The 27,739-nt window shown below is 39.5% G+C and overlaps 1 protein-coding gene across 4 annotated transcripts in view; it reads left to right on the forward strand.

Annotated features, from left to right (window-relative positions):
• Positions 1–318: 318 nt before the first annotated feature.
• Positions 319–27,739, forward strand: part of LOC121393066 (cilia- and flagella-associated protein 69-like) — a 37,758-nt gene continuing 10,337 nt past the window's right edge. The window contains exons 1-19 of one of the 4 annotated variants that reach the window (XM_018268775.2): positions 319–480; positions 3,533–3,595; positions 5,133–5,198; positions 6,646–6,755; positions 7,481–7,557; positions 8,868–8,966; positions 10,138–10,290; positions 10,547–10,721; positions 10,801–10,924; positions 13,851–13,899; positions 13,995–14,116; positions 14,294–14,510; positions 16,273–16,437; positions 19,743–19,861; positions 20,896–21,014; positions 22,691–22,772; positions 23,118–23,310; positions 24,718–24,855; positions 25,683–25,759. In XM_018268775.2, the coding sequence (XP_018124264.1) occupies positions 475–480; positions 3,533–3,595; positions 5,133–5,198; positions 6,646–6,755; positions 7,481–7,557; positions 8,868–8,966; positions 10,138–10,290; positions 10,547–10,721; positions 10,801–10,924; positions 13,851–13,899; positions 13,995–14,116; positions 14,294–14,510; positions 16,273–16,437; positions 19,743–19,861; positions 20,896–21,014; positions 22,691–22,772; positions 23,118–23,310; positions 24,718–24,855; positions 25,683–25,759 (2,154 nt within the window). In that variant the 5' untranslated portion in view covers positions 319–474. The other 3 variants (XM_041567442.1, XM_041567441.1, XM_041567443.1) reach the window with 3 other exon arrangements.

Here is a 27,739-nt window from a genome sequence, read left to right on the forward strand (position 1 = left end):
CAGAATCTCTTGCTGCTGCTCCATTCTCCTGGACAATCCTATGCTCTGGTACAATGGAGATGTCTGCAAAGAAAAACACAAATTAGTTATGATGCCTCTCTCTGTATTTGTCTACTCCTGATCCCTCCCCCAGGTTTTCCCACCTCTCCCTGTGCCTATTGTTTCCCAATACGCAAACCCCCCCAGGCTGCCCTCCCTGCAGCCCATTGTTGCCTAATCAACAACCTCCCACACTTGGTTTCACTTACTGGGCTTCGTTTGTAGTCACTGGACTCAGCCTCTTATATACACACACGTTGCCGTGACGTCGCAGTCTCGCGAGATGAGACTTGGAATGCCGGAGTTTAGTTGTCAGGCGGTTGCCATGGAGCTGAACATTGACAGCGTTGCGGGACACTTGAATAGCGATCCGGGAGTGCGGACTGCGCTAAGAAAACCCGGACTGTCCAGTGAGAAGCTGCGCTGATTGATAGTATGGCGGTAAGGCGCAAGTGTCAACACTTTATGAATCCATTCTGTTTACACCATGTTACAGATACAGGAATCCTCCGTCATTCGTGCTCATGTTAGATAGCAGAATGGCTTATCCTAAGCAACTTTTCACTTGGGCTTTATTATTTATTTCTTATAGTTTTTTTTTTTATTATTAGTCTTCTTCCAGCTTTCAAATGGGTGGGGGGGGGTCACTGACCCCATTTAAAAAAACAAGCTCTGTAAGGCTACAAATTAATTGTTATTATTTATTGCTCATCTTTTCTATTCAGGCGTCTCCTATTCATATTCCAGTCTCTTATTAAAATCAGTGTGTGGTTGCTAGGGGAATTTGGACCCTAGCAACCGAACTGCTGACTGCAAACTGCAGAGCTGCTAAATAACTCAAAAACCACAAATGATAAAAAATACAAACCGATTACAAATTGTCTCAGAATATCAATCTCTACCACACACACCTTTAATGTTAAGCCAACAACATGGCTTAACATTAAAGGAGAAACAAACCCTTTACCAAAAAAAAACCCTACCCCCCACCCCACGTAGACCCCCCCCCACTTCCTCCTCCCTAGCCTCCAAGCTTATTCTCCTTTAAAGGGGCAGCTCACCTAAACATTTTGAGTATGATGTAGGCATTGATATTCAGCAACAGTTTTTAGGTGGTCTTCGTTTTTGTATCTTTTTTAAGAGGTTTTTTTAGTTAAAAGTTGAAAAAGAGGAGAGCACTCATACGCAGATTAACCGCTTGTAATTATTTATTATTCATGCTGCTTTACACGACATGTTTCGGGCAGGTGTTGCCCTTTCTCAAGGTTTTTTTAGTTATTTAACTTTTTGTTCTGCAGCTCTTTAGTTTGGTATTTCAGCAGCTGACCGATTGCTAGGGTCCAGTTTGCAACCAGCAGTGGTTTGTACTTGAGCAGGGGTGTCCAACCCGCGAGCCGCATGCGGCCCGGAATGGAGATCAATGCGGCCCCGCTTGAAACTCTCTGTTGCCGAGTTGTACTTCCAGGAATCAAAGACAGTGCAGTAGCAGTCACATTCATCAGCCATGTTTGGTGGCTAAATAAAAGGGGATACGCCTGACTGCATTAATCAGAGTGTGTGCAGATCCGTTTTCCATACACATACATTCATCACCCAGCCAGACTGCACTGATTTTGTCTCCCGCTCCCTTGGAGCTTTTCTTCTCTGCAGCAGACTTTTCTTTTCACTGCTTCCCTTGGTGCCCGCTCCTCCTCCCTTGTCACTGTCTCTGCTGCAGGATCAAATCACTTCGGCTGTGACAAGGAGAAGGAGAGAACACTACCAGCAGCTGTGGAGCATCTGATTGGCCAGCAGCACTCAAACGGATTTCAGCGGCGGGAGGAAGCAAGGAAGGAGCTACTACTAGTGATGTGCGGGCCGACCCCGTGGGTCCACCTCGCAGTGTTCCTCACCACCTTCAAATGCCGGCTTCCGGGTTGCGGTTTTATAGTCTCTGTGCCGTGAACGGCGGGACGGGTCGGCGTGGGTCTATAAAAGGACCCCGGAAGTGCGGGTGCGGGCAGGCCCAGGTTGTAGCAGGGCGGGTTAGGGTCGGGTGCGGATCAGGGTAACCCTGACCCGCACTTCACTAGCTGCTACTATCACATTAGCACTACAGTCTGCAGCCTTCTCACCACCTTCCCACCCACCATACAGTCAGTGCCTCTGCTGTTTTATTAATTGAAGTTGTCCCTGGATGATTGTGCTGGCTACTATTCCACTTTCTAGTTAAAGCCAGAGAGCAGTGCAGGCATTAAATCTGTGCCATTCTGCTATGATTTCTGGGGGTATTTATACATGTACTTGCCGCTGTGCCATCTTTTTGTGAGCTCTGGGGGTATTTATTCATTGACGGGCCGCTGTGCCATCTTTTTGTGAGCTCTGGGGGTATTGTAGTTCATTTCTGTGTATTTCCTTTATTTTTAGAAATCAAAAGTGTTGTTTATTTCATGTGCGCAGTAACTTAACTTGGTGGGGGGCGGGCGCTGGTGCGAGCCGTGCAGACGGGCCCGCCCCCACCCTCGTGTGCGCTATTTTTCTGTGCCGCTGCAGCCTACTCAAGCCGGCTGCAGCGCGCACGATCTTCCGGGGGGGCCCTGCGGGGGTGCGGGCCCTGGCCCATTTGAACCCCCTTCTCCCCCGGTAGTTACGCCCCTGCAATGTTTTCTTCTTCTAATGTGGCCCAGGGAAGCCAAAAGGTTGGACACCCCTGTACTAGAGAATGGAATATGAACTGGAGAGGGACTGAACAGTTAAGTAATACAAAGTAAAAATAAAATTGTAGCCTTGCAGAGCAGTCACTTTTTGTCAGTAACCCCCATTTTGATAACTGGAAAGAGGGAGGCAGAAGAAGGAGACAAATAAAAATACTATAAAAAATAAATAATGAAGAACTTGACATTCTCTAATACTAAAAGGTAAACCACCTCTTTTACATCATCTCTATATAAGTGGGCTCAGAATATCAGTCATTTACATTTGTCATTATATGGAGCTGTGTAGCTTATTTTATCCTCGGGATGCATCTCATGTGAGATATGTTGTATTTGGGAATTTTGAATTGATTTTTATATTAACTTGCAGTTATTGTCACATTAAGTAGATAGATGTTTTTGTCCTATTTTAAATATGGAGTAAGATGGTACCTGAGACAAGATATCTTCTCCCAAGCTTATTCTCAGGTGCCTGGGAACTGACACAGCACACTTTCATACTTCCTTGCCCTCACGCACCCCAGTCTCTTTGCTAATTTAATACACAAACAGTTAATCTCAGGGTCTAAATTAGAAGTGTTCTCTCATTTGAGCCATGCTTCTTTCAAATGGCAATGGTTGAAAAAAAGCAAACAAAAAGGCCACCATCTTCCATAATCTATTGGTCGATGCATCAGAATAGAGAAGTGAGTTTACAAACCATCACGCATTCCATATATCAGAGAAGGGCTGGTCTGCCTTTATATTACCGAATGCTGCTAATTCTCCTTATATTCACATCATGAAATGTTCTCTTGCAGGAATTAACATTTAAATCTATGGATCTGAATCGGGTGATCAAACTTTTTGAAGACCCATTTTCTGTAAGTTACCATTAATACAGTCTAGGGGTCATTTATGTAGAATGCAAAGGGCAATTTCAGCAGCTAGACATGTTATTTTTACCAAACTGCAGTGTATTACCCCACAGTGTTCCAATTTAATTGCATCTGCGAGGGGGGCTACTTCTGACATAATTGTGTCTGATGCATCAAAAAGCTCTCAGAGCCTTTGGACTCCAGTACAGTTAATGAATGGCATCAAGTACTGCGTCCATTTTTGCACAGCTACAGTACAACTGCGGTTACTAGTGATGGGCGAATAAATTTGCCAGGCGCAAATTTGTGCGTTGGAAAAGTCGCTTGAATCAGAACCGTTGCGCATTAACACAATTCGGACTCCCGTTGACTTTAACGCCGCATTAAAATTGATGCGGGCGTCAAAATTCGAGTTTCGGGAGAACGGTTGTAATTCGCCCATCACTAGCGGATGCTGTTGTATTTCACATGTAATATATTGCCTTTTGTAACTCTGTACTATTGCTGTTCCTGTAGATCATTCATAAGAACATATCAATATCCTTATAAAGCAAAATACATTTGAGAGATTTTAAAATGAGGTGTATCTCCAATATACTTTAATTAAAAAATGTGCACTGTTTTTATAAGAAACCTGACTGTTTGCAGTGAAATTCTTCCTTCATTTACTGCTGTGGATAGGAATTGTCCCTAACTGCTCTGCATGGAAGCAATCATGCTTATGAACAGCAGGGGGAGCCCCCGCCTTACTTTCCAGCCATGCAGAACTCAGCTTTGTTTATTTCCCTGTTTTGATAATTTATGATGATCCCTAAGCAGCCCAGATCACACTGAGCATGTGCGTAGTCTTGGTCTTGCAAAGATGTTTAACAAAGTTACAAGATGGTGACCCCCTGTGGCCAACTTTGAAATCATAAATCATTTGTTTGATTAGGCTTGTGGTGCAGTAAGTTCATGTTTATGTTTTGTATACAAAATACAGCATTTCCCTCCAGCCTTATTCTATTTTAGACGTAACTTTCCCTTTAAGAGGTAAAACATACACTTTTTTGTCATATTATAGATCAGGCCAGGGTTGCATTGATGGTTTGTCTATAAAAAGATCTTCTGGTGGGCTTAGAACCTAGTGGGCTTTAGCCCAAGGAAATTCCCATCTGGCCATCCTTATTTTTATTTTTTTAACTTGTTTTCACTTATTGTAGTAAAATAACAATCTTTATGTTTCAGGTATACAAATCTTTTCAAAGAGAAATGATAAAGATTCATGTAGTTACATCAACAATTTATTTTATGTTCTCTTGTTCTGACTCTTGAAAAAATAAAGCAGGTCAGTTCTCTACCGGATGAGTTAATCACCTGGCTTCTGCTACGTTGTTTCAGGTGTCAGAACCAGCAGTGCAAAGAATAGAAAAAGACAGAGACATGTTGCTTTCACTTGCAAAACATTTAAATATAAATGTAAATATTTTCCTTCCGATCTCTTTTTTCAGACCCTGCATTCTATTCTATTCTTAATTCATTCCATACTATTGTGTTTTTACAGCGTGAATTAACTGAAAGGCAAGTGAGAATCCTGAAAAAAGTAGCAAAGCATTACTGCAATGGCATTGTATCCTTTTTTTTTTAAGTGGGCTGTTAAATGTCTGAAAACAAGTTTGAGGGAAATCAATATTTCCGTGTGAAGTTTAAAACAGAGGTCCTGCAAAGGCATAGGTTGAACTTGATGGACATGATTTATTTTCAACCTCATCTACTATGTAACTGCATCCCTATAATGTTGTTAACTGTTTGGTAACTGTTTAAAGGACCAGTAACATCCAAAAAAATATTTAAAAATTCGTTAGTGCACAACGAAAAATAAACACCAAGACAAATTAAACTTTTAAATAGCAAAGCCTTTATTAAGAAATAACTTACAGATTGTCCACTTCCTGTCCTCTTCAGAAACGGCGAAAAGGCGACCATCCATACAGCAGAGATCGATTTCTCCTCCCTGGCTATTCATTGACAGGCATCATCCTTCATCCTCCTCCCGGTGTCCAGCAGCAACAGTGTCACGGGCTTTCCTCTCCTGCAAGCGCAGTAGTCTTTCTCCCTTATCATCAGTGCAGCGGCCAGTAATAGCTTGAGCTGTGAGTTCTACAAGTGAAACTATGAAGACTCCATTCGGACCTGACCACACGGACGCAGTAGTCTTTCTCCCGTATGCGTTTGCGTCGCTCACCCTCACTCTGGCTACTCTTCATCCTCTGGAGGGAACTGACCACTTCTGCCATGTTAGGGGAGCAGCACCCAGCCGCCGGCTCCCCCCATCATCATCCGCACAGCATGTTCATCAGCTCCACTGGCTCCTATGCTCATCCGAAGGGGGTCAGGCACCCTCTCTTCCCTGCAATCCACGAGCAGGCGGCCACGGGAGTCCAACATCCCCTCAATCAGTAGATGCACCTGGGATTGGCCGGGGAACTTTACGGGAGACCGGAAGCGTTCAGAGTAGTTCCGTGCTGGATAATGTCTGTGGCCCGCGACGCAAACGCACCAGCTGTCTGCGCTGAGGGATGAGCTGAGGGACTACGTTTCAGAGCACTGGCTTGGTCCGTGTGCTTAGGCCCGAATGGAGTCTTCATAGTTTCACTTGTAGAACTCGGAGCTCAAGCTATTACTGGCCGCTGCACTGATGATACGGGAGAAAGACTACTGCGATTGCTGTATGGATGGTCGCCTTTTTGCCGTTTCTGAAGAGGACAGAAAGTGGACAATCTGTAAGTTATTTCTTAATAAAGGCTTTGCTATTTAATAGTTTAATTTGTCTTGGTGTTTATTTTTCATTGTGCACGAATTTTTAAATGTTTTTTTTTTTTATGTTACTGGTCCTTTAAACCTCTCCTTAAATTTCTGGCTGGAGGAATAACTTTCATGTCTCCACCTGGATCAATTCCCATGCTGGAAACACTACCATTTCCACCACAGTTTAATGCATAGAAATATATAAAACTTATATCTCTTTTCTATAACTATACATAGGTTGTAGTTTCTTAACCTGGTGTCTTTAACAGCCATTAAAAGATTTGGCACAAATAATACAAATACTAAATCTTTGTGCAGAACGTGTAGAAGACCATAAAGAGTTTGTAGATCCTATGTGTGAAATCCTAAAGCTATGTGGGTAAGTAATGTGCCTCACAAAATCAAAAATAGTGCAGTTCATTTTCTTATTTTTGTTATGATTATATAGGAAAGCCTTGTAGATTAACAGAGTAGAACATTCAGTTTAACCCGCAGCCATAGGAGCTCAGTGTCTGAACACAAAATGTAGAAAAAAGCATTATGAAACAGTAACTGGTGTACAGTATATAACTGTTTTAGGAATTAAGGCCCCAGGGGCTTATATGGGACAAGAGAAACAATTCAGAACCACATATTTGAATTAGAATTAATATGGTATTTGGTCATTTCAAAATTTTTTTGAAAGATTCAATATTTGGTTGAAAACAAAAATGATGGATTCTGTGCATCCTTAATTCACACATAGCTATGAGATCTATTATCCATAATTCTTGGGACCCGGGGTTTTCCACCTAAGGTATCCTTCATAATTTGGATCAAGTCTGTTAACAATCATTACATTTTGGTGTTTTGCCACCAATATGATTTTGTTGCATTTTAGTTACCATGATGTAATTGTCACTGTTTATTATTTGGATAACGGATTTTTTGATAAAGGATCCCAGTAAGATCTGCATCTTGCTTTAGCTTGACCAATGACTTTGAGAATCCTTCTGAATTGGTGTGGTTAGTTTGTGATCATAGAAATGCTTATGATCTGATATGCCATAGTTTTCTGGAAAACAACGAAACATAACCTTTTTTCTTATTGCTCTATGCTCTAAGGCTACCTTTTCTGAAAGAGAAGACATCAGATGAGCTAAATTATGCTCAGGTTGTTGCTGATTCATTATCACAGCTAGGTGAGATATCACTCGTCATTCACTTTCAAGCATTCCATTTGAATCCCAAGTGATATTAGATTGTACATCTTTGCATTTTGTTTGACTGCATGCTTGTTCTGTTCTTGGAAGGTTTTTTTGCTAATCTGGATTTAAAGCAGATATTTAAACAAATTCTGCCCCAAACCAGTGTCCTATTAGAATAGTAACTGTCCCATTGTCTAGACCAGGGGTTCCCAACTTTTTAAATCCATGAGCCACACTCGAATGTAAAAAGAGTTGGGGAGCAACACAAGCATGAAAAAAGTTCCTGTGGTGCCAAATAAGTGCTGTGATTGGCTACAGGGCCGGCCTTAGGCCTATTGGACCAATAGGGCCCCGCACCTCTGGGGGCCCCGCACCACAGGGCAGCACAGATTATATTTCCCTCAGCCCTTGATGCTGCCTGGCCTGCCCTCAACTTTGAGAGTCCAGCCCATCCCCAAATCCATAGGTCCAGCCCACCCCCAACTCTGATAAGCCAGCCTATCCCCCAACTCCATAGGTCTAGCCTGCCCCCAACTCTCATAGGCCCAGCTTTCCTCCAACCTTGATAGGCCCTGCCTGCCCCCAATCCAACCAAACCTGCTCCTAAGCTGAATCGAAACCAGCTTGGCCCATACTAATTGGCCCAGTCCACTCTCCTCTATTTCCTCCCTCTCTCTCTTACCCTGTCTGCCCCTTTCCTTTCTATTTTGTGCCTGTATGCCCTTATTTTCCTAAATACTTGGTGTCTCAGTAGCCAGCAACACTTTGTCTAGGGGCCCCGCCAACATGGTCCCAATTGGGCCCCACATTTGATAGGATCAGCCCTGATTAGCTATCTGTTAGCCCCCATGTGGACTGGCAGCCTACATGAGACTCTGTTTGGCAGTACAACTGATTTTATACAGCCAAAACTTGCCTCAAGCCTGGAATTCAAAAAGAAGCACCTGCTTTGAGGCCACTAAGAACAACATCCAAGGGGTTAGTGAGCAACATGTTGCTCATGAGCCACTGGTTGTGAATCACTGGTCTAGATATTTGACATAAAATAGAGACATTTTAAAAAAGCAACACTTTTTTTAAGAAAGGACATAAAATACAGTTTTGCTCACACCTCAGTGTATCAAGTCTTACATCAAGATTTGAATGTAAATCCAAAGCTGATTAAATAATATCCTATAAATATGTCAGTTGAGCTAACTGATGCAAGCATCACTGAAATGACAACATTTTAGAGTTAAATCATTCAAATGCTAAAAAAATTTATGTTTCTTGACAATTAAAAACTTTTAAAAATTCTTCTCTAGGATGTATGATGCGGGTGCCAAGTTCCCAAGTAAGGATGCAGCTTTGCAATGCTATTATCAACTTTTACAATCCAGATCCTGTGAGGCAGCAAGTTGAAGGTAAAATTAATTATTTGTTAATTGCTTATAAAGGAACAAAGGTTTCAGAAACAAAACTGCACCTTTAACTTTCAGTATGTTGCAGATACTTGTGAGTTTAGACTTGTTTGTGTTTCCATTCTACCTCTCTCTAAAAAGCCTCAATTATCAGGCTGATTTGCAGTGCAAAGAAAAAACTACAGTTTTGTGTCCATCAGAATGTCATACAGAAATGAGTTAATTTATACTGATTAGTGCTTAGCGACCAGCCTTGTTGCTTATAGGAGATCTAAGCCTTGAGTATAATGAATCATGAATGGGGAGCAAAAAGCAATGTTGTGGGGGCAAGCATGGGTTCCATTAGGGCACACATTTACAGTGGGATGCAAAGTGTGGTTTGTAAACACTTTGTCCTCTGTTAAAGGAGACATAACCCCTAAAATATGGCTAAAAATGCCATATTTTATATACTGAATTTATTGCACCAACATAAAGTCTTAGTTTATCAATAGCAGCAATGATTAAATAATCCAGGGCTTCAGACTTGTCATGACATGGCATGCTCAGTGGGCTCTGAGCAACTGTTGAGATGCTAAGTTTAGGGGTCCTCACAAATTATCAAGCAGAAAATCAGGCTGGCCTGTAATATAAGCTGATGATACAAGGCTGATTATTGAATTCTGATGCTTATTGCAATAGTTCATGTGCTGCCATGTAGTAATTATCTGTAATAATTATTACCAACCTTATATTATGACATTTCTATTCTATGTGTACTGTATATTGTGAGTGGGTCCCTAAGCTCAGTAAGTGACAGCAGCACAGAGAATGCGCAGTGAATCAGTAGAAAAGAAGATGCGGAGCTACAGGGGCATCTTTGGAGACACAGATCTTTATTGCTAAAGGGCTGTGGTTGCCTTGGGCTGGTACAGAAGCCCAAAACATAATGTACAACATTTCCACTCTACTTCTTTAGTTAAGCTTTAGTTCTCCTTTATCCTTTATGTAAATGATGTTCAAATATCTACCTACAAAAACACAGTGGAATAACAATCCCATATACTGTATGCCACTTTCTTCTCTCTAACATTTTATACAAAATACTAAACTGATTACTGTAAAAATTGTTTTTGAAAAAGTAATTCATATTCTATCACTGTAGAATAAATTAAATGACTATCTTTATTGACAGGTTTTCAACCAACTGCTGTGAATTACAAAGTGCAGATGGCTGAGGTTGGGGGCTTGGCCGAAACTCTGATTTTGTCAATGACACTGGTTGAAAATCAGCTACGGGAAAAGTTATCCTTATTGAAAGTGCTTCAACTCTTATCTTGCTCCCCAGGTATGTCGTTTAAATGGGTTCGTGCTGAAATAAATAAGGTTAGCTAAGGACAAAAAGTAGCATATATCATATTAGGGTTGGCAGGAAATTTGGTCCAGTTCTAGGACCGAGACAAAACTCATTTGAATGGACTGATGCTTGGAGCTAAATGGGATCTGGTTCTGCCACGGAGCTCTTATTCTCTATATCTCATGCTGCCTCCCATATATGGCGCTCACTTTATAGTTAGCATAGATTATCTGTGTTCATTCAACAGAAAACTGCAAGCGTATAGCAAAAGCTGAAGGTGCAAGCAGAATTTGCTATCGACTCAGTGATCCAGATTCATCCGGACAATTGCTTTTTCGCTCTTCTGAAATTTTGTGGAACCTGCTTGAAAATGGACCAAAGGATGAAATAATCAATCAACTGAGCAACACTGAATGCATCTAGTAAGCATGACGCTAAGATCTACTGTACATAATTTTTTACTTTGTTTTGAATGGCACTGATATATTGTATATCCCCTAGTGCTCTGAAAGATTCCTTTGTCCGTCTGTTGACAAATGGCTTCAAACATTATGATCGCCAGCTGCGAAATGATCTCCTGGTTATCACCACACTGATAGCAGAGAACAGCGTGCTGCCATTAATTGTAAGGAAATCTGTGCTCAGATAAAGCATTTTGTATAATAACCATCTGGTGATTTCCATTTTGTCCCAAAGCAGGTGTTAAATATTTGCCATGTTATTTGCTATGCTCAGATGAATAAAATAACTGGTGCTTGTCTTTGATGCTTTTCATACAGCGTGTTTATTGGCTTTTCCAGTCTAAACATCACTCACTTAAAGGAAAACTATACCCCCCAAACAATGTAGGTCTCTATTAAAAGATACTGAGTAAAACAGCTCATGTGTAAAACCCTGCTTCATGTAAATGAACCATTATCATAATAATATACTTTTTAGTAGTATGTGCCATTGGGTAATCATAAATAGAAAATTGCCATTTTAAAAAATAAGGGCCGCCCCCTGAGATCGTAAGATTCACTGTGCACACATACAAACCACATGTAAGGTCACATGAGCCAATTAACAGACAGAGTTCTGCCTTTTGCTTCCTCACTTCTTCCTGTTACAGTTAGTGTTGTAGTATTTCTGGTCAGGTGATCTCTGAGGCAGCACAGATAGAGTCACGAAATGGTGGTTCAAGGCAAGAGATGTAAAAGGGCAATATTTATGTAAATATATATTCCAGTTTGGTAAGATTCTTTAATATGTCATTCATTTTGATATAAACAATCTGTTGCTTAAGTATTCATTTTGGGGGTATAGTTTTCCTTTAAGGGCCAATTTAAGATTGCTAATGCCTTTCAGTCTTCTGAGTTTACTAATCTAGAGTGGTTTTGTAACAATAACCTCAGAAAACTAGGTCATTTTACCCGAACAGGCTTTTGATACGAAGAATAACGTTGGCACCTTAAAACTTAAAAGTTTCTCTTCATGCAAAGCCCATTCAGATAAAATGATGATTTTTTTTCATCTCTAAACCCTGCGTCATTAGCAAACTCACATGTGGTTAGTTTCCTTAAAGATTGCTAGTGCCGAGGAATTTTTTCCACAATGCAATTTATTAGCCAATTCTCACAAATTCGAATTAGAGTTTCAAAAACTAGAATTTATTAAGCAAAAAACATGCAAAACTTGAATTTAGACATTTGGCATTTAAAAGCTGCCAAGTAAATGTAGAATTCAATGGGAATTAGTCTATGCAAAATTTAATCAATCTTTTAATTCAAGTTTTTCAAATGTTTTTGCGCTTGTAAACAGGGATGCACCGAATCCACTTTTTTGGATTCGGCCGAACCCCCGGATCCTTCGCGAAAGATTCGGCCGAATACCGAACCCAATCCGAACCCTAATTTGGATATGCAAATTAGGGGTGGGAAGGGGAAAAATGTTTTACTTCCTTGTTTATAGACAAAAAGTCATGCAATTTCCCTCTCCACCCCTAATTTGCATATGCAAATTAGGATTTGGATTCGGTTTGGCAGGGCAGAAGGATTCGGCTGAATCCTGCTGAAAAAGGCCGAATCCTGGCCGAATCCCGAACCGAATCCTGGATTCGGTGCATCCCTACTTGTAAACTCACAAATTAGAGGTACCGTATTCAAGTTTTATTCAGTTGAAAAAACAATAATCAAACATTTTGGATTTTTTTTAAATTTTGTTATCTATATCAAAACGAGCCCATTGATCATTATTTTGAATATTTGAAATTTTTTTCTCAAATCTCTCAAATTCGAATTGTAAATTATCCAAATTTTTTCATTCAAATTTCAAGATTTATCATACTCTGGCCCCTTAAGAACTCAAATACGACAAATCCACCATAAACCTGCCGAATTGTTGTATAAGTCAATGGGAGAGGTCCACGGATCAATTTGATGATGTTTGCAGCCTTCCTGACATTCAAGTTTTTTCAATTCGATTTTGAGTTTATGGGAATGTATGGAAGTTTTAAAAAACTCACATGAATTCGAAATTCAACCCTTGTTAAATGTGCCTCTCTTTGTGTTTTATTTAGGGATGCACCGAATCCACTATTTTGGATTCGCCTGAACCCCCGAATCCTACGTGACAGATTCTGCCAAATACCGAATCCGAATCCTAATTTGGAAATGGGAAAACATATTTTACTTGTTTTGTTTTGTGACAAAAAATTCACACGATTTCCCTTCCCGCCCCTAATATTTGGATTAGGTTTGGCCTGGCAGATGGATTTGGCCGAATCCGAATCCTGCTGAAAAAGGTCGATTCCCAAACCGAATCCTGGATTCGGTGCATCCCTAGTTTTATTATCAGGTACTTACCCTCTAGAGAGTCTGAATCAGGAGGGCTGGCTGTCCCTGTGGTGTCAATCACTTGAACCCTGAACCAGGGATCCAGATAGGGTAGCAATCGTTAAATTGTTGTGTTGGCTGCCTTATGAGAGCTTGAATCAGTAGATGACAGCAGTGTGACGGAAACCTGGGTGATTTGGGGGTAAATTTACTACTCATTTACTACCCTGGCTACTATCGAAATGATAGTAGTGTGACTGTTCAGCTATATTTAGGCTATGGGTACACAGGCTGAAGGCTCCGACATGTAGTCCGCATATTTTTGCAGGCTGAGAGAAGCAGATCTGCTTAGTGCCCCTGCTCCGTTGATTTGAATGCAATCAGCCTGAGTGCACACACATGGCGGAGCTGAAGCTGAGGTCAGCCCATATATGCAAAAGGAGCCACCTCAGGGCTGACAACAGTATGTGTGCCCATAGCCTTAGGTAGACAGTGCTCCTAACTGAAATATAAAATTGCAGGTAACATTCCTGTCATCCCATTGAACTCAAAATTGTAATTTCTAACATGTTCAGCTTTGTCAGGCTGTTTAGGGAAGCTGCAAGTAACAGTACAACTTCTTAAGGCCCACACTTTTGCTAATATTAATGTAAATTAAATCAAGCATGTGTGCGTGAGCATGTATCTTCAGTATTTCTCCCATGCATTTTTATGTTATCACTTTTTATGTACTTTCAGGAAAGTGGATTTGCTAAGCAACTTATTTTATTTGCTACATTTTCAGAAGGTAAGCTATCTCTGCAGGGAATTTATTTGTTACTTGTTTAATTGTTTCATTTAGTGGTCTAATTTTTTTTATTTTCTGATTTTTATTTTATTTAGTAAAAAGTCACAGCCCATTGGTTAAAAGTCTAAAACTATTACATAACCATGAAGATTTTGAGATGAAAAAACTGCTCTTCAATATGATTGTGGTTTTGTCTAGAGATATATCGGCAGTACAGGTACAAAAAAAAAACATACAAATGCATGGAAATATTTTATACTAGCATTGCTTAACCCCAGATGTTGCTAAACTACAGTTTAGAGCATGCCTGTGATAGTTTTTCTTTAAGCCAGGAGAGTGAAGAGATCTGCAGAGCACTGTACAGATTCAAATTCACTTGTCAATTCATTTCTAGTTATTCAGTGATGGAAAAGTGGTTCTGGCACTTTTTAACTATGTGAAAGCCTATGAAAAACCCGGGAAACATGACTGGCCTGCTTCTCGTTTTGAAGACTTACAGCTTCATGCCATCGCTACCCTGGCAACAGTGGGACCTTTGCTATTGGAAGATTACATGACATGCCAAGGAAACACTCGCATCCTACTTTTTTTGGAATGGTGTGCAAACCAAGGTAACATAATGGATTATGCTAAGGTCACAAACCCTTTAATGTTTGATTAAAGGAATTGTTCAGTATAAAAATAAAAACTGGGTAAATAGATAGGCTGTGCAAAATAAAAAATGTTTCTAATATAGTTAGTTAGCCAAAAATGTAATGTATAAAGGCTGGAGTGACTGGATGTCTAACATAATAGCCAGAACACTACTTCCTGCTATCCAGCTCTCTTGGTTTCCACTGATTGGTTACCAGGCAGTAACCAATCAGTGACTTGACAGGGGGCACATGGGACATAACGGTTTTCTTTTGAATCTGAGCTGAATGCTGAGGATCAGTTGCAAACTCACTGAACAGTTATGTTCCATGTGGTCCTCCTTCAAGTCCCTGACTAACTCAGAGTTAGAGAGCTGAAAAGCAGGAAGTAGTGTTCTGGCAATTATGTTACACATCCAGTCACTACAGCCTTCATACATTACTATATTAGAAAGATTTTTATTTTGCACAGCCTATTTACCCATTTTTTATTTTTACTCTAAACTGTTCCTTTTAAGTAGAAGGAATAGCATTTTACAATTGGGTGGCAAAAGTTAGGCACTCCAAGTAAATACTTTTACTTACCTGACACCCCGGGCTGGTGCTCTGATCAGCAGAAAACTGCACCGGCCCGGGGTTTCTCTAGTGAGTACCACAGAGAGATCCTCTTCCTGCTTCATCGGTTTTCAAATTTCCCGGGGCAGACGCATGCGCAGTAGAGCGAAATATTCGGCTTTTTCATTAAAGTCTGGCTTTCCGCCAGGAAGAGGATCTCTTCATGTTGGTCGCTAGAAGAAACACGAGCCGGTGCGGTTTTCTGCTGATAGGAGCGTCGGCCCTGGGTGTCAGTTAAGTAAAAGTAATCACTTGGGGATGCCTAACTTTTGGCACCCCCAAGTGTAAAATGCTATTCCTTCTCCTTTTAAAGAACACTCGGCATCCATTTGCTTTATATAATTACTTTATATAATTACTGATAATACAAATAAATACTGTACTTAGTTAAGGGGCAGATTTATCAAAGGTCGAATTTTGAAGTGTAAAATACTTCAAAATTTGACAATCAAATTAAAATACTTTGAATTCGAATATCTAACTTGAAGTATTTTTCACGGAATTCGACCATAGAACAGTCAACGTAAAATTGTTCAACTCAAACGATTTGAGCGATTTTAGCGTACAATCGGACGATTTTACTTCGATGTGTAAAGACTTTGAAAATGGTTGTAGAAGGTCCCCATAGGCTAACATAGCAGCTCGGCAGGTTTAATTTGGCGAAGTATTGAAGTCAACTATTTTTACTTCGAATCAAAGTAAATTTGAAGTCGTAGTATCCTATTCAGTGGTAAAATTACTTCGATTTTTTTTATTTAGAAAATTCCCTCGAATACACTTCGATCCCTTGATAAATCTGCCCCTTTAAGTGTTATGAAAAAAAACCATGTTAAATTTATCAAAATAATTTAATTTGCAACCAGTAGGGGCCTAGTAACCAATTTTCAAAGACATTTATATTTGTAAATTTCAATGAAAAATTAATATATCATTTATAAAATAATGTTCTGGATGAAATTTTTATTTCTTTTTTGTTATATCATATTATTTTCTACTAAGTCCCTCTTGGCCTCCAGCAAACAGAATTGAAATTGGAGTGCTCCGGCACGTTCCAAAACTACAATAAGGCATACAATTTCAAGCTGCAATGAATTATTCTGTCTAATAAACATGTATCTTGTGTCAGATGCATTTTCTGGGCAAGGCAACTGTTTCCATGGTGCAGGAGGTCGAGGCAACAAACATGCCCAAATGCGTTACAGTTTGAGGCTGCTGAGGTCTGTTGTGTCCATAGGGGATGAGACTGTGAACCAGGACCTGTGTGATCAGGGAGCAATTAATCAACTCCTAGGTAAATCAAAACATATTCTTCATACTTGCCTTTACAATGCAGTTTGGGACAAGAGGGATTGTGTTCATAAAGAGAAGTTTGTTTGCTAAAAACCCTCCCTGGTGGGTCTTGGACATAGCCCAAGTTTCAGTGGTAATATGCACATCAGACATTTGTTTGTGGGCATATCAGATGGTGTTTTTATGCTATTTCTTTATGGGCTATTATTACAACCTACTCTTTGAGATCATAAAACTAGTTATACTACATGGAGGCCAGTTTTAAACAATTCAAATTTGAGGAAAAAAGTGGTGAAAAGAATGCAACTAAATGCAAGTGTCTTTTTGTGTTATTTTCCATTAAATGCTAGCTTATTTTAAAAATAAGTTATAAGTCGAAATAGTCATGTTTGAAATTTTGTTGAAGTAAGTATCTCATTGTTGCAATCATTTTCAGTGAAACTGAAAATCTTAAATGCTAATGAACTGGAAAAATAAATAAAGTAGTTAAGGTGGCCATACACGGGCAGATAAAGCTGCCAATATCGGTTGTTTGGACCGATTTGACAGCTTATCTGCCCGTGTATGGGGGCTTCCGATGGGTCTTCCCGATCGATATCTGGCCACGATATCAATCGGGAAGGTTTGACTTTTAACCGACCGACCCGTCTGAGCACCTTGGCGCATCGTAATTCGATCGTTCAGCCATATGCCCGAACGTTCGAATTACCCCTGATATAGCCATGCCGTTAGTGGCATATCGGGGAAAGATCCGCTCGTTTGGTGATGTTGCCAAACGAGCGGATCTTTGAGTCTATGGCAGGGGTGTCCAAACTTTTTACAACGAGGGCCAGATTTGGTGAGATGAAAATGTGTGGGTGCCGACCAATCAGCCTGACATTGTTTGATTCAAACCATTAAGTATATATTCATGAAGCTGCTGGATCCAGGCAAAATTAAATGTGAAGCCATTATGGTATGTTAGTGCCCTACTGCACTGATCTTCTTCTGTCCCCATAGACAGCACTTACCCACCCCCACATCCAGCCTCTGTAGTCTATAATAACTTTTATTTCAATTGTTTATTCTTTCTCCGTTAGACACTCACCTTCTGTAACTCCCCCTCCCTCTCAGAAACAGGCATGAAAAAAAAGCTTAAAACTCTGTCTCCTCCTTTGCACACAAGCACTCCCTCTGGAGCTCCCCCTCCCTGCCAGAAACTAAAGGTGGACTCCGACTGTGACTTACTTCCCTCCTGCCGCACATTCATTTCTATGTGATCACTGATACAGGCGTTAGATAAGCAGGATCAAGCTGCAGCACATTCAACACTCGCGTCTCTCAGTGATCCCATAGAAATGAATGTGCGGCAGCAGGAAATGTAAGTCACAGTCGGAGTCCACCTTTAGTTTCTGGCAGGGAGGGGGGAGCCGGCAGCTGCAGAAGGAGAGCTGGTATGTAACGGAGACGTAACGGAGACCGTATTTGTACTATCAAAGGGGGAGTTGAGCCAGAGGATCGATCGGGTTTTTTTTTAGCAGTGTAGCTTTTTTTCATGCCTGGTTTCTGGGAGGGAGGGGGAGTGACAGAATGTTTAAAAAATCACTGCGACGTGCTGCTGTGACTTCGGCTCCACTTCTGCTCTTTGCTGCGGGCCAATTAAAATTGGATCGCGGGCCGCATTTGGCCCGCGGGCCGTAGTTTGGACACCCCTGGTCTATGGCCACCTTTAGAGACAATTACTATTGACTTTTATAGAACTTTTTTTTATAAGCAGCTGTTTGCTTTCATGTTTTTGTCATATTTTTTCTTGAATTGAGAAAAAAACGCAAACTTTGCCATAGTATCTAGAATTAGGCCCACTGTGAAAAATTTGACACAAATGCAAAACTTATGGGACAAATTCATGCACAGTATGAAGTCTCCCCAACAGTAATTCTGAAGGGTGGTTCTCTAGAGTCATTTTATATTTTAGACTTGTGCAGTATTTGTTAATGTTTCAGTTTGGGTTTTTTCCATAATCAAGAAAATCGATAGAAAAAAATCCCAAATTCAAATTAGATTTTTCTGCACTTGACTTTTCAAGACTTTATCAATTAAAAACAATGTCAAACTCAAATATGAAAATTCTGCGACCAAATCCTGGCTTTTTTAAAAAAAAAGTTGGTAGAATAATGTGATTGTAGATGCATTTTCTTGTTTTTTTCCATAAGTAAATTAGCAAAAAATATTTTGTAGAAATCAAGGTTTTTTTTGTTTGGAAAAAAAAAAGAAAATACCCCATGTGTAATAAAAAGGCAATACATTTGCCCAAAAGCGAGATGCCGATAGCAACCAATAAGATGTTTGCTTTTAAACAGATGACCAGTGAGTGTTACCTGCTGATAGATTGTTATAGGTTACTGCTAGTTTTCCTGACCCGCACCCGACCCTAACCCGCCCTGCTCCAGCCCGCACCAGCACTTCCGGGGTCCTTTTATAGACTCGTGCACAAAAGGGGTGGTGCAAGCAGACGCGAGACTATAAAACCGGAAGTCGGAAGGTGGCGGGCGGTGAGAGCAGGAGAAGAGCTCAACCCGCACCAGCCTGCCACCCGCGAGGAGCAAGGGTATTGGGTCGGCCCGCACATCACTAGTTACTGCAACTGGGTAAACTTAGTGCATTTCATTAGATAACCTCAGTAATATGTTACACACACATTATTACCAGATTTCCTGCTTGGGAAACACATTAAGGCTTCTAATTATATAAATATCTGTTCTACGGCGTCTAGTCTCTCCGAAAAGCCTTCCCGCTGGCTAGAATCGAAATCGCTGGCGGGATTGCACTTAGAGTGATTCGTTTTCCGAAGTCGCCCGAACTTTCTTTGTGAGGCAACTTCGGGTGACTTTGGAAAACGAAGTGCTCCAAGTGCCATCTCGCCAGGCAACTAAATCTCCCTGAATCTTTTTGTGTGCCTCTGCCTTTAAGGGACAGTAGAATCCCATTAAAATATACTTTTCAGAAGCAACTGAAAATACTCAGTAATAAATGATACATTGCTAAAACAAGTCAGCTCAATATATTATTTCATAAAATAAGGTAGCAGATGCATAAATCTGTGTGTATATAAGATAAGAGTTCAGTTTCCCTGGTACTTTTGTGGGCCATGTGCTCATGTTCAAGTTATCCCAAAAATAGCTTTTTACACATGAAACTACATAAAAACAGCCTCACAAAGTAAAAGCAGATCTGGATTTTAATTGTTATGATATAAAAGTATAAAAATACACCTTAATGCTACAGTTCTCATTCTCAATAATGATTGTCTGTGTATGTTTATACAAGGAATACTGAGGAAAATTGTTAATGGTTCCAGTGAGAATGAAGATGCTATACTGCTGGAAATCCAGACGGATATACTTTTCATTTTGTCTACAGTCTGTGGAAATGATCTTCACAGGAAGGTTTGTATGTTGCAAACACTAAAGAAAGGAGTTACTGCTTACCATTAGGTCTGTTTCTAATGCTCTGTGCAATGGTAAAGGGTTCTGTTCTTTCTTCATGTGTAGGATAGTTATTGTACCCTCTATTCACATAAAGTCAGCATACAGCTTACTGCATATTATAACATTTGGCATTAGCATGGATTGCGCAAATATGGAATATCCAGCACTGTAAATAACCACATTGCCATTATGCTTTAGGCAGCAAGAGATTTATACAATTCATTTAGCAAAACACTTAAAGGGATACTGTCATGGGAAAAAAAGATTTTTTCAAAAGGAATCAATATTGTCAATTTCCCAGCTGTCCCAAGTCATGTGACTTGTGCTCTGATAAACTTCAATCACTCTTTACTGCTATACTGCAAGTTGGAGTGACATCACCCCCTCCCTTCCCTCCCCCCCCCAGCAGCCAAACAAAAGAACAATGTGAAGGTAACCAGATAGCTGCTCCCTAACACAAGGTAACAGCTGCCTGGTAGATCTAAGAACAACACTCAATAGTAAAAACCCAAGTCCCACTCAGACTCCTTCAGTTACATTGAGAAGGAAAAACAGCAGCCTGCCAGAAAGCATTTCTCTCTTAAAGTGCAGGCACAAATCACATGACCAGGGGCAGCTGGGAGATTGACAAAATGTCTAGCCCCATGTCAGATTTCAAAATTGAATATAAGAAAATCTGTTTGCTCTTTTGAGAAATGGATTTCAGTGCAGAAGTCTGCTGGAGCAGCACTATTAACTGATGTGTTTTGAAAAAAAACATGTTTTCCGATGACAGGATCCCTTTGAGGATTTATCACCTACTGATAAGTACGATTCTAAAAATCCCATACGAATAAATAGAGAGTGAGTGATTTTTTTTCTGTAGTGAGCTCAAATATGCACAATAACAAAGCATACACAAAGGAGGTCTATCTACATTTAGGAGTAATTAATTTACAAGTGTTCCTAATATATAAGCTAAATGATTAATGACGTTATTTTGCATAACACAGGATTTATTTGGGTCAGAAGGGGTAGATGTTCTTCTTCAGCTACTAAACATGGACCAGTCAAAGTATTATAGTGGACTTGGCCACAACAAGCTTATATTTTGTACGCTGGACTGTGTTTGGTAAGTACCGGTTCACTATATCAGTTTCTACCTTACAGCAATATTAAAATCAATTAAAAAAAATCAGATTATTTTAACAGCATTTGAATGAGCATTAACATAGGTCTATTAAACAGACATAACTTTAAAGGAGAAGGAAACCTAGTCAGCGCAAAAACCCTCCTCCCGTGTGTTGCCCACCCTCCCTCCTCCCCCCTGGCCTACCCGTCCCGCTGGGCAAATGCCCCTAACTTGTTACTTACCCTTCTGCGCTGGTCCAGTCCAGGGAGTTCACAGTTGACATCTTCTTCCACGCGATCTTCTTCCTGCTTTGACTGGCGTTTTGGCGCGTGCGCAGTAGGAGTATTTTGGCGGTACGGATCTACTGCGCATGCGCCAAAAGTCACTTTGTGACTTTTGGCGCATGCGCAGTAGATCGTACCGGCGAAATGCTCCTACTGCGCATGCGCCGTTCATAGCAGGAAGAAGATCGCGTGGAAGAAGATGTCGTCTGTGAACTCCCTGGACTGGACCAGCGCGGAAGGGTAAGTAACAAGTTAGGGGCATTTTCCCAGCGGGACGGGTAGGCCAGGGGGGAGGAGGGAGGGTGGGCAACAAACGGGAGGGGGGAGGGTTTTTGCGCCGACTGGGTTTCCTTCTCCATTAAGGGGGTTATTTAATAAGACCGTTTTTTTTTCTGGTCGGAGTTTTAAAGGGGGAAACAATTTTTTCGAAGGAAAAAAAAACTTAGATTTTGTGAGATTTATCAAACCCTGAGGCTACTAAAAGTCTGAATAAAAAAGTACCTGTATTAAAGCATCCATACCTGTTATAAAGGCTTTTAAATATCTGAGCTGTCAATCAAATATTACCTGCCCACGCCTCTATGCCTTAGGCATAGAGGCGGGGCAGTCAATTACTTTCACTTTTCATTCAGCACTTCCTAGATGTCACTGCTCTCCCCACACTCTATAATTGTGTAGGGCAATGTGTATGGGTATTAGGTCCTCCATTCGGGCACATACATTAGATTATACAGATATCACCAAAGGCTGATAATTTATAAGTTATTAGTGCACTGTAATTTTATGTTGAATTTCAGATTTAGTCATTTTTAGCAACAGTTTGAGCAGCAGTAGTTATTATTATCATTAGCATATATTTATAATGAGTCAGCATAGTCTGTGCCAAACAATAGGTGAGTTTACACATATGGAATCCCTTGTTCAGAAACCCAGTATCCAGAAAGTTAAAATTATGGGAAAGCAATCTCACATAGAGTGCATTTTGAGCAAAATAACTCTGATTTCCTTTTTTTCTCTGTAATAATAAAACAGCACCTTGTTGGTGGCAAAACAATCCTATTGGGGTTTTTCATGTTTAAATTATTTTCAGCAGACTTAAGGTGTGAAGATCCAAATTACAGAAAGGTACCGGATCTGGAAAACCCCAGGTTCCAAGCATTCTGAATAAAAGGTCTTATACCTGTATATATCAAACATGCAGATTCCATACTTCTAGTCTGAAGCAGGAGTTGCCTGTTTCTATATTCCTATGCTCATTATGTGTTTTTGTCTTTGCTACTTCCAGCATGAAACTGTAGGTTATTGTTTATTACGTAAAATTTCTATTAAATCCATATTCCTATAACAATTACTTGAATATAGAATTAACAAATAGTTCCCTTGTTTGTTTAGGTGTTGTGTAATTGGATGTTTCTCCTCTGAGGACTATTTTCTGGAAAAAGAAGGCATGTTTATCATTTTGGATTTACTTGCTGTGAGTATAGTCATTGTGCTTTAATTTCATAATATTTCAGTTCATTAAAGTGTCATTAATGAATATTGTAATTTAGATTAGCACAGCCATACCTTTAAAGCCCATACACACCCTGGTCTGCCCCAGACCCTACCCACTCCCAGCAAGATCCAGCCTGCAAATCTGAACAGTCACATCTGTTTGCAAAACCTTGTTTTGGTTGAATTGATGTTCAAGCAAATCCAAAAATTAAGGATTTAGTGCATCCCTAATTACTGTATTAGCACTTGGCATGTGCAATGTTATGTAGTACCAAGGAGTAATTATAAATGGTTCACATTTTAATCCAGCTATTTTCTTTCTAAGCTTAATATGAAGAGTATGAATAACCTGGTGCTTGGGATATTAGTGGAATTTTGTGACAACCCAAAAACCATTGCACACATTACAGCTTGGAGGGGAAAGAAAAACGAGACAGCTCCTAAACTTCTGCTAAATATGTGGAAACAAGAAGAGGCAGAGCTTGAAGTTAAACAAGATGAGTACGGGAGAATCATTGGTAAGTTTAATTGTAATAAAAGTGTATATTGTTTCATTGAACTTGTCTTCAGTATTTAGGTATTTTATTTATACTTGTTTTTCAGCTATTACACTTCTCTGTCAAACAAACTGTCAGCATGCTCTGTGATAATGTTTTATGAGCACAATAAACTAATGGAGACTCACACTCTAGGTAATGAAGTGCTAATTAGAAAACACGGGAGCTGCAGGGAATATGGAGCTCATTTACTAACAATCGAATTGTGTTTTCTGAAAATTTTTTGGTTTTCCTATATTTCATAAAAGCTCTAAAAAGCCATGAAAACCTCTAATGCAAAATTTTGTAGAAGTCAGTGAGAGCTGCAATGGTTTTACTGGACCGGTTTTAATCAATTCAGACTTTAAGGGGTAGATTTACAAATATTTTTGGGTTAAAACTCACAAATTTGTATTTAAAACGACCAACTCGAATTTGAATGTGAGATTTATCACTTGACCCTGGAAACAGTTCTAATTCGACTATTCTCCACCTAAAACCTGCCGAGTTCTTGTAGTCCATGGCAGAGGTCCATTGAACTATTTGAAGATGTTACTAGTAGTGATGAGCCAAATATTTGCCAAGTTTTGCTTGAAATTGATGCACAAAAGGCAAGGTTTTTTTTGGAGGAAAACTCGATTCAAATTTGATTTGTAGAGTTGGAATTGTAGACATTCTAATTTTTTCATAAATAATATACCATTCGAATTGCCAATAAAATCTAATTTATTAGAGTTTAAAAAAAAATTCACACTACTCTTAAATTCGACTTTTGAAAAATATATGTTTACAGATTATTTCTCTCTAGGAATTGTCCTAAAACCTCAAATCTTTAGAGATTTTCGAGATACAGGTATGGGATCCCTTATCCAGAACCCCATTATCCAAAAAGCTACAAATTACATAAAGGCCATTTCCCATAGACTCCATTATAAACAAATAATCCTGATTTTTAAAATTGATTTCCTTTTTCTCTGTAATGATAAAACAGTAGCTTGTTCTTGATCCCAACTAAGATATAATTAATCCTTATTAGAAGAAAAAACAGCCTATTTAGTTAATGCCACACAGGGTAATTGTTTTGACCTCTGTTTGAAAGCTGGAAATAGGCAGAAGAGAAGGCAAATAATTATATATATATATATATATATATATATATATATATATATATATATATATATATATATATATATATATATATGAATAATAATAATAAATAAAAAAATTGCAAAGTTGCTAAGAATAGGAGATTCTATCACATACTAAAAGTTAACTTCTTTAACTAGAGGAAACTATTAACTTTACATGGTCAACATTTAAACTTTTTTCCATGTAAGCAGGTTGCTTTTCGACATGTGTTTAAATAATCTTTTGTATGATTTTGACTAGATGCACAGAAACCTTTAGCCGGACAACTTCAAGAAGACCAGGGTGTAACGCCACTACCTGCCAACTGCTTCAGCTTTGCAGTCATGGAAGTATCTGAGAACACCCGAGCCAAAATTTATTCTGTATTTTCTAAACTTGGTAAGGAACTTCACATTTGAGTATAGTTGTCAATGATACATTCTCCTCTATGAGGTTTCAGTAAGGTTAAAGGAGAACTAAACCCTAAAAGGAATATGGCTACATTGCCATATTTTATATACTGAATTTATTGCAGCAGCCTAAAGTTTCAGCTTGTCAATAGCAGCAATGATCCAGGACTTCAAACTTGTCACAGGGGGTCACCATCTTGGAAAGTGTCTGTGACACTCACATGCTCAGTGGGTTCTGAGCAGCTGTTGAGAAGCTAAGATTAGGGGTCGTCACAATTTATCAAGCAGAAAATGAGGTTTGCCGGTCTTATATAATGATGCTGCAGGGCTGATTATTACATTTTAATCATAATTGCGCTGGTTTCTGTGCTGCCATGTACTAATAATTTTTACTAATTAGCCTTATATTGTGACATTTCTATTCTATGTGTACTGTATATTGTGAGTGGGTCCCTAAGCTCAGTAAGTGACAGCAGCACAGAGCATGTGCAGTGAATCAGCAGAAAAGAAGATGGGGAGCTACTGGGGCATCTTTGGAGACACAGATCTTTACTTGATTTTACAGACTGTTATTTATTATATTGAAAGAGTTTACACCCTTAACCAATTCTCTCATTTTACTTAATAAGAACACCTGCAGGATTGTGCTATTTTTATATAAAAGAACGAAGATTCGAAAAAACATCAATTGTCAGTTCAGCACTGAAAAATTACACAATATAGTTAGTTCCCTTTACTCATAAATATTATGTTTTGCTGTTTATAACTTGTATTAAAGATTTTAAATCAAAATGTATTGACCACTCTTTTTTTTAGGCTTTGAAAACCTTCCTGGGTTATCTGTTTTGGATTATGTCACACTCAGCGTAATAAGTCGATATCTTGATTTCAAAGTAAGTATTGTCCTGATGTGAACAAGGCTTTTATTAGTTTCAATAACATAACCATCAAATGTAACCTTTAACCGTGATAATAATGTAATATGAGTGTCTATCTCAAACCCCTTACATAAACTATACCTGTAGCATCTCAGAATTGGGCAAATGAACTGAACTTTAAACAAAACAAACGAATTAAGTGGTGGAATGTCTTACCATCCAACATACCACTCATTTTTTTTAAAGCTTTTTATTTTCATTTATTAGTGACAACATTAAACAAATTACAGCGCAATCAACATCTTGCTGCTACATCTAGGGGAAAAACAGTAGGATTACTTCATGTAACCATGGTTATTCCAAGGGTGTGCAGTGTAGAGCATTGACCCACACACATAGAAGGATATGGTTTACATTTCCTGAAAGGGCTACTGTTAAACAGTATATGCAGGACATCATAAGGGAACGCAGATTCAACAGGTTTTTGCCTACTTTTCTTAGATGTCTCCAGAAGTCAGGGGTGGTGGAAATAGTTATGCCATGACTTCTCCTACCATATGGAGTAGTGTCATCTAGGCTTCCTATTGACTTCCTTCCCCCCACACAGTGAACATGGGGACCTCTCTTGTAACCAATGTGGTAAAGTGAGGCAATACAGTATATAAATATGTATTGGGGTCAGTTGCATCTAGGTTTGCCACTTGGCCGGTATTTTACCGGCCTGGCCGGTAAATATGTAGGAAGGCTGGTATTTTTTTCCAGAAAAGGTGGCAACCCTAGTTGTGTCCCCTTACTCATCCAATGTGCGGGTTGGATATTTCAGTAAATGACTTTTTCATAATCTATGCTGTACTCTGCCTTTTCCCTTGAGGGGTGGCACCCAGTAAAAGAGAGTGTTCCTCTTGTATGATCCCAAACATAAAATTACAAGTCTGAAGAATTACAAGTCTCATTCCGAAGAAAACATCTTCGGAATGAGCAAATCGAGCACACCCCACATCTGCCCACACCATCTACTTTGGGATAAACCCCACCCCTTTTTTTATTTATAAATTGGCAGCATTCTAAATCAGGGCACTTAAATAAGGTTGAAGCGTACTGTATGCATGTGAGTGGTGCAACTCAGGGCAGCCAATTAAAAGCATTGAAAACAAGAAGAATCAACTGACTTCCTGATAAAGTTTAAAGCTAGCAGCTTAGAGAGTCTACTACCAAATTGTTTTTTTTTGACGATCTCCTAGTTTGTTTAAAGGAGGAGGAAAGTCATCTTGCACTTGGGGTGCCAAATGTTAGGCACCCCCAAGTGAATGTATTTACTTACCTGAAACCCCGGGCCGGTGCTCCTATCAGCAGAAAACTGCACCGGTCTGGGGTTATTCCAGCGAGCACCACCACTTGACCTAGTCAAGATTAATGGGAAAAATAGTGACAGCTTTGTTTTGGGGATTAAATCCAACATAAATAATTTTTTTATTAACCCTTTCCCTGCCAGCCGTTTTGTCCTAGATGCGAACATCTACTGCCAAGCAGTTTTTAGATATTTTGCACTCTTTCACTTTTAGGCCCCTTCCTGGGGCGGTCTTTTAGTTTACCCAGGAAAACAATATATTGTTTTTTTCAGGACAACCTGAACTTTCAAAATATGCAAGAATTTTGGTGTAATTCTACTTCTGTAAAAAAATATAGGCTTCTAAGTGTCCAATAAAATGAAAAAAATCATGTTTCACAAAGAACAATCACATATATCAGAAACATTATTTACTTTATGTATGAGAAAACAGCTGATTTGGAAAGGTCTGTGTCTCCTGAACGCGGCAATACCAAATATATATAGTTTTATGGAGATTTCTCACTTGTATAGATCAAAATCTAAAAGCAGTACACTAGCAAATGTCCAAAGCACCGCTCCCCAAACGGCATACTTCTGATTTCAAGGCCAAACATTCCACTAACAGTAGGTTTACCCTAGAAAACTACCCATTATTAGAAAGAACA

This window comes from Xenopus laevis, chromosome 6S, assembly GCF_017654675.1.
Source record: "Xenopus laevis strain J_2021 chromosome 6S, Xenopus_laevis_v10.1, whole genome shotgun sequence".
NCBI lineage: Eukaryota > Metazoa > Chordata > Amphibia > Anura > Pipidae > Xenopus > Xenopus laevis.